General features: G+C 47.0%; 1 protein-coding gene across 2 annotated transcripts in view; it reads left to right on the top strand.

The window, feature by feature from the left end:
- PDIA5 (protein disulfide isomerase family A member 5) overlaps window positions 1-2,054 on the top strand; it is an 89,103-nt gene extending 87,049 nt beyond the window's left edge. For both annotated transcript variants that reach the window (XM_046659100.1, XM_046659101.1), the window contains 2 exons: window positions 1,311-1,445; window positions 1,819-2,054. In XM_046659100.1, the coding sequence (XP_046515056.1) occupies window positions 1,311-1,445; window positions 1,819-1,899 (216 nt within the window). In that variant the 3' untranslated portion in view covers window positions 1,900-2,054. The remainder of the gene's footprint in view (window positions 1-1,310; window positions 1,446-1,818) is intronic.
- The last annotated feature ends 5,263 nt before the right edge of the window (window positions 2,055-7,317 follow it).

A 7,317-nucleotide genomic window follows, 5' to 3' on the forward strand; every position in this document is an offset into this window, starting at 1 on the left:
ATTCCCCATGTCTGCTTTATACCCTCTTATTTTGAAAGAACATAAATAGTAAGGAAAAACTACCCAGTGTGTGGAATCTGTTAGGTGGGCAAGAAGAGGCCAAAGGCCAATTTAGGGACCTCTCTCTGCCCAAAGACTCTATCTGCTTTAGTCATGCTGAACTCTTCCAGTTTCTGGAATGTGCTCCCCTGGCTGGAACTTCCTTCTCTTCCTCCAAGCCTCGGCTCAGATGGCAAACTGTGCAAAGCGCCTTTGCGCCACTCCCACGGCTCTCTGGCACTGTGGACCACTTCTCTCGTACCTCCTATCATGTCTTGGAATCATCTCTTTATCCAACTCCCTGACCAGACGCGCAGCTCCTGTCCGGGACAGAGCTTGTATGGGGCCAGTAGGAGTGATCATACCAGCAGCTGACATTGACCACTGGCCATGTGCCAGGTCCTGTGCCAATTCACCTCACCTGAATTCTTTTACTCACTCTTTATACTATCCTGATGACCCAAGTATTGTTATTATCCCCAACTTTACAGATGAGCAAATTGAGGCACCAAGAGGCTAGGTAATTTTCCTTTTTTTTTTTTTTTTTTAAGATTGGCACCTGAGCTAACAACTGTTCCCAATCTTTTTGGGTTTTTTTTTTTCTGCTTTGTCTTCCCAAACCCCCCATACATAGTTGTAAATCTTAGTTGCAGGTCCTTCTAGTTGTGGGATGTGGGACGCCGCCTCAATGTGGCCTGACAAGCGTGCCATGTCCGCGCCCAGGATCCAAACCCTGGGCCGCCACAGCGGAGCGTGTGAACTTAACCACTCGGCCACGGAGCCAGCTTCTCCTTAAGTCTTAATATTCAGCCAGACCAAGATTTACCCTTGGGAAACTTGGCTTCAAAGCTCTTGTTCCTAACCTTGGTACTACACTGCCTCCCCAGACAGATGTCCAGGAATATGAGCTGATAAATGAGTGAGTCCCACAGTGCCTCACAGAAAGCGTCACAAAACCTGTGGTGTTTACAAAGGCTTTCAAGTCATAATGTCCCTTATGGCCATTATACTTGATTTTAAAGGGTAGTCTGTGGGCACTCCAAGCTGAGTCCCCTGACCTTACCCATCTGCCTTGGAAGTCGAAAACAAGCACCACCAGTCTCCAGGAGCTCTGGGCTGGGAGGCTTTTGGCTCAGCTCATCTGCTATTGGGGAGAAAGACGACAGAAAGCACATGACGTGGGCCAGGACGCAGTCTGTGCACAGAGGCTCCAGGCCCCAGCTCTCAGACTGGAGACCCCTGTGCTGACCCTCCCTTTCTTGGGCCCGTAGATTGCCTGTGCTGCTGTTGACTGTGTCAAAGAGAAGAACCAGGACCTGTGTCAGCAGGAGGCTGTCAAAGCCTACCCCACTTTCCACTACTACCACTACGGGAAGTCGGCGGAGAAGTACGAAGGTGATCGGACGGTGAGTGGAGAGAGTCTGAACTGAGCCCTTTCTGCTGACGGGCAGGGAAACAGCCACTGAGGGGGCGGCAGAAGCCACAGCAGGCGGCTGGCCATCAGAGCGGAGAAGGCAGGGGCTCTGGGCCTGGCTGGAAGGGGCCCAAGGGGTTGTCGCAGAAGTCCTGTCCCCAGAGCCAGAGTGGCTTCCGAGGTGCAGGAGTTTTCTCACCCACTTCTCAGGGCTTCTCCATAGCCAAGCAGACCCTCCCGCGTCGCCAGCTGCCCCCTCTGTCCAGAGGAGCGAGCACTGGAGGGTCAGGGAAGGGGAGGGAGGGAGGGAGTGCCCTCCGTATCAGGGGTGAACGTTGCTTTTTTTCGCTCTCTCTTCCTTACAGGAACTGGGATTTACCAATTTTATTCGAACCCTCCGGGAGGGAGACCATGAAAGACTAGGGAAGAAAAAGGAGGAGTTGTAATTTCTGCCTCAGAGAAATCTTTTCCATTACACTGTGAATGATACCTGTTTTGTTCTTTCTGAATTTCCACGTGTTCTGAAGACAAAGTTTTTTATAGCCACTTATGGCCATTTTGTACAATTTTGAAATAAAATTAAATCAATTGTTTGGTGGTATGGGTTATTTCCATGGAGCCTGTACTAACAGAGATGGATACTTGTGTTCTCCCTCATTCCTCGTCCTCTTCTGGCGGGTGGAGAGCCACACTCCAGTGTCATGTCTGCATGGAAGAGATGCAGGCGGGCGGGTGAGGAGGGTGGCACAGGGTGCTGGCTCCTGTCAGTCACTGGAGAGCAGAACAGGGAAGTTGGACCACAAAATATCCTGTCGGAAAATGACTGGTATTGAGAGGAAATACATTTAAGATGATCAGTGAAAATGGGATGCTGAAGCAAACGATAGCCAAGCATTAGCTTTTTCTGGATCATTGTGGTTTCTGTCCTGGTATGTTTTCCTGGAACTTATTTACATATTCCTCTTTCTCCAGTTATTTCTGTCTTCTTCCCTCTTCCTCTCCTCAGTCCCTCCCTGCTCCCCCTTTAAAAAGAAGTCAGTCTCCACTTCAGGGATGAGTGCAGGGTCCCCCCCGGCCTCGAGGCTGTCTAGATTGGAGTCAGGGAGGGGCCTCTGTGAGGCTGCTTGCTCTGCACATCTCCTGGAAGAGATGGCGTGGGAGATACGGTGGTGCCTTCTCAGTGTGCAGGTGCTGGGTCTCTTAACCCGCCCCCTCCCGCCACCCCAATAACCTCCAAACCTTCACACCACGTTCTCCATGGGTGGGCACCACCCCAGACCCACGCTCAGCCTGGCACCTCACTCTGCCTCCTGCCTCTGTGCCATCTCTTTCTTGCTAGTCCTGCTTTCTGCATCCCCGCCTGACTAACACCAGCCCTGTGCCCAGGGCGCTACCAGAGGCAGAGCACCCCCTGCCCTGGCTGGTCCGCTCAGGGGTGTTTCTCCAGGGGGAGTAGAGAGCCTCCCTCCGGCTGTCTGACTTGGGTTAGTGGCAGGGTCCCAGCCTTGGCTTCCTGGGTGGTTCAGAGGCGGGGTTGCCTAAGCTGTAGCACTTGGCGGTGCACTTTGGTGGCCTTGTTGAGTAGCTGATCTGCGGGACCAGCCCTGCCTCCTGGGCCAGACCCCTCCCCCATGGCCTCCATCCTTCCTGTTGGTGGTATGTCCGCAGAGAGGATCAGAGCAGCAGAGTTCTTCGAGGCCGCGTTGATGGGGTGCCGCTGCACATGGCTCCCTTAAGTGAAATAGAAGGTTTTGAGAGCCCTTGTGTGCATTGCTCCCACTTCCCAATCCACCCCCTGCCAGCTCAGCCTTTCTTTTTGCCCCTAAGCACCCACTTCCTTAGCAGTGGGCCCTGGTCTTGCTCCAGGTGAACGGGTATGAAAGGAAGAAGCATACATATAAAGGCCATTTAAATACACATGTGCTGAGCTCCTGCTGGTGACCTTGTGCTGTCACATGAGGAGCCATTTAATCCTGACACAGCGTGCTGTGTACCCGTTCCTGCAAGGGGCTCTTGAGAGAGCATGTGTGCCCATGGACCTGGGTTTCCTTGATGGTGGTTTGGAATATTTGTGGGAGGAGCCTGTTGGCTTGTGTCTTCAAAAAAAGTTTGGGTTTTTTTTTACTGTATCTTTAAAATAGTACCTGGCAAAAGCTGCTTCCTGGCTGAGGATCACTGGTACCCACCTTCAAGTCATAGGGCTTTCTTTCTATTCGTTCCATAGCCCCAATGGTCAGATTTGCCTGGCCCGGCTTCTGTGTGAGGACTTGAAAGCATCAGGAAATGGAATCCTGTTCACTTCTCTTTATTTGCAGACTTTGTCAATTATGGGACCTTTGTCAGAGTGTCTCGTATTTGCCATAACTTTGCATGACTTGAGCAGGTTTGTCCCAGCTCTGGGCAGCTGCCTCTGCAGACAGAGCTCCCTTCCTCCGCTCCCACCTGTCCCCTCTGTGCCTCAATTCTGGAGCTCTGAGACTGAGCCAGTATCGAGGCGTCTGGTTAGTTCCATTCCCAGGGCCCAGGTTAGTTCATTGGGGTTCATTGATCTTCAGTGCAGAGTCTTCCCTACCCCTCATTTGAGGACTTGCCGTCACCCGCTCTGTGCGCCTGGATCCTGCATTTGCAGGCTGATTTCTCTGCAGGAAGTAAATGAGAGGGTCAGGAGAGAACTAAATCCCAGTCTTCATTCAAGTGACTTTGGCATAACCTTTGCGTCAGTTTCTCTCCCTTGGGGCACTGCTTCTGTTTCCATTCCCTACTGGTCTGCCTTAGTGGCCAGGCTTGCTCTGCATCCACCATGCCTCTCTCCCACCAGTGATTGCCCATCACCACTTAACTGGAGCTTTCAGAGCGGGCCCCCAACTCTTCTCATCTTCCACATGCTGCCTCCTCCCTTTAGAGGCGTTTGGCTTCCAGAAACTGTTCTGTGCCAGACACAGGAAGGTGATGCTCCGGGTTCAGGAACTGGTTTGCTCCACCAACGTAAGAAGATGTGGAATCTCATCTGGAAAGCACTGGTCCCTCTTGTGTATTGACAATGAAGCCTATGGTTTAGAGGGGTCACATGACCTGCCCAAATGGCACAGAATGAAATAGGTGCCAGGCCTGCTCTCAGGGAGCTCCCAGTCTGAGAGTGACTGAGATTGCTGGTCAGAACTGAGCTCCCTGCACACATGCTCTTACTGTTTACCATTATTTTGTTATCTTCAGGCTCAAAGAATGAAACTGATATCCTTTTTTAAAATTTAAAAAATTTTTTTCTTTTTGAGGAAGATTAGCCCTGAGCTAACATCTGCTGCCAATCCTCCTCTTTTTGCTGAGGAAGACTGGCCCTGAGCCAACATTGGTGCCCATCTTCCTCTACTTTATATGTGGGACGCCTGCCACAGCATGGCTTGCCAAGCAGTGCTAGGCCAAACTGGCAAACTCTGGGCTGCCAAAGCAGAGCATGTGAACTTAACTGCTGCGCCACCGGGCCAGCCCTGTGAAACTGATATCCTTAAGCTACATGTGAAAACCAAATTACTTTTGTGATCCCACCAAATATATGCCACCCCTAAAATCCTTTATTTTAGGTCTGTGCATCCAATACAGTAACCATTAGCCACATACGGCTATTGGGTGCTTGAAGTGTGGCAACCGCAACTGAGGAGTGAGTATGCGTGTGTGTCTGGATGTGTGTGTTTTATTTATTGTGTTATTTATTTTTCTTTATTGTTGTAAAATACACACAACATAAAATTTCCCATTTCCAAGTCTACAGTTTAGTGGCACTAAGTACATTCACACTGTTGTCAACCATCATTGCTATCCGTCTCCAGAACATTTTCATCATCTCAAACAGAAACTCTGTATTCATAAACAATAACTCCCCGTTCCTCCCTCCTCCCAGCCCCTGGGAGCCATCATTCTACTTTCTCCATGAATTTGACTATTCTAGGTAGCTCATATAAGTGGAATCATACAGTGTTTGTCCTTTTGTGACTGCCTTATTTCACTTAACATAATGTTTTCAAGGTTCATCCATGTTGTAGCGTGTGTCGGAATTTCATTTCTTTCTAAGGCTGAATAATAGTCCATTGTATGTATATAGCATATTTTGTTTACCCATTCATCCATCAATGGACGTTTGGGTTGTTTCCAACTTTTGGCTATTGTGAATAATGCTGCTGTGAGCAAAGGTGTACCAATCATCTGAGTCCCTGCTTTCAATTCTTTTGAAAGTAGAATTGCTGGCGGTAATTCTGTGTTTACTTTTTTGAGGAATCATTGTTCTATTTTCAACAGTGTCTGCACCATTTTACATTCCTACCAGCAATGCACAAGAGTTCTCCACATCCTTGCCAATGGTTGTTTTGTGTATGTGTGCATTTTAGTAGTAGCCATCCTAGTGGATGTTAAGTGATGCCTCATTGTGGTTTTGATTTGCACTTCCTTAATGATTAGTGATGTTGAGCATCTTTTCCTGTGCTTTTGACCATTTGTATGTCTTCTTTGGAGAAATGTCTATTCAAGGCCTTTGCCCATTTTTGAAATGGGTTGTTTGGTTTTTCGTTGGTCCCTTGGAGGAGTTCTTTATATATTCTGGATATTGATCCCTTATCAGATAGATGATATTCAAATATTTTCTGCCATTCCCTGGGCTGTCTTTTCACTTCCTTGATAGTGTCCTTTGATGCACAAAAGTTTTTAATTTTGATGAAGTCCAATTCATCTATTTTTTGTTTTGTTCCCTGTGTTTTTGGTGAAATATTCAAGAAACCATTGCCAAATCCATTGTCCAAAGCTTTTCTTTTATGTTCTCTTTTAAGAGTTTTATATCCTGAGGTCATCCATTTACGACTTTGAGCCCTTTTGAGTTAAGTGTAAGGTAAGGGTCCAGCTTCATTGTTTTGCATGTGGATATCCAGTTTTCCCAAAACCATTTGTGGAAAAGACTCTCCTTTCCTCATTGAATAGTCTTGGCACCCTAGGTAAAAATCATTTGACCATATATGTGAGTGTTTATTTCTGGGCTTTCTCTTCTATTCCGTTAGTCTCTGTCTGTCTTTATGCCAGTACCACACTGTTTTGATTACTGTAGATTTGTAGTAAACTATGAAAAACAAAAACCTGTGAGTCCTCCAACTTTGTTCTTTTTCAAGATTGTTTCGGCTATTCGGGGTCCCTTGAAATTTCATGTGTCTATGCCACTTATCACATGTGTAGATTTGCATAACCAAGACTGCAATCAAAACGCAGAACTATTCCATCAGCATAAAGATCTTTCTCACATCCCTTTCTGTTCACACCTATTTCCCCTCCCTCTCATCACTAAGCACTGGCAACCACTAACTTGTCTCTGTCTATAATTTTGTCATTTGGGCAATGCTATATAAATGGGGTCTCTTGAGTTGGCTTTTCTCACTGCATAATGCCCTTAAGATCCATCCAAATTGTTGCATGTATCAATATTTCATTCCTGTTTATTACTGAGCAGTCTTCCATGGAATAGATGTGCCACAGTTTATTTAACCATTTACCTATTAAGGAACATTTTGGTTGTTTCCAGTTTGGGGCCATTACAAATAAAGCTGCCTTCAGTTTAGATGTAAATTTTTACTTCTCTGGGATAAATACCCAGGAGTACGATTGCTGGGTCGTATGTTAAGTGTATGTTTAGCCTTTAAGGAACTGTCAAACTTCTCCAGAGTGGCTGTATCATTTACTTTCTCATCAGTAATGTATAAGAGCTCTGGTTTCTCCGCATCCTCACCAACATTTGATAATGTCATTATTATTTTTTAGAATTTTAGCTATTTTAACACGTGTAGTAATATCTCATTATGGTCTTAATGTACATTTCCCTAATGATTAGTGAT

The sequence above is a fragment of the Equus quagga genome, chromosome 4, assembly GCF_021613505.1.
Source record: "Equus quagga isolate Etosha38 chromosome 4, UCLA_HA_Equagga_1.0, whole genome shotgun sequence".
NCBI classification, from domain to species: domain Eukaryota; kingdom Metazoa; phylum Chordata; class Mammalia; order Perissodactyla; family Equidae; genus Equus; species Equus quagga.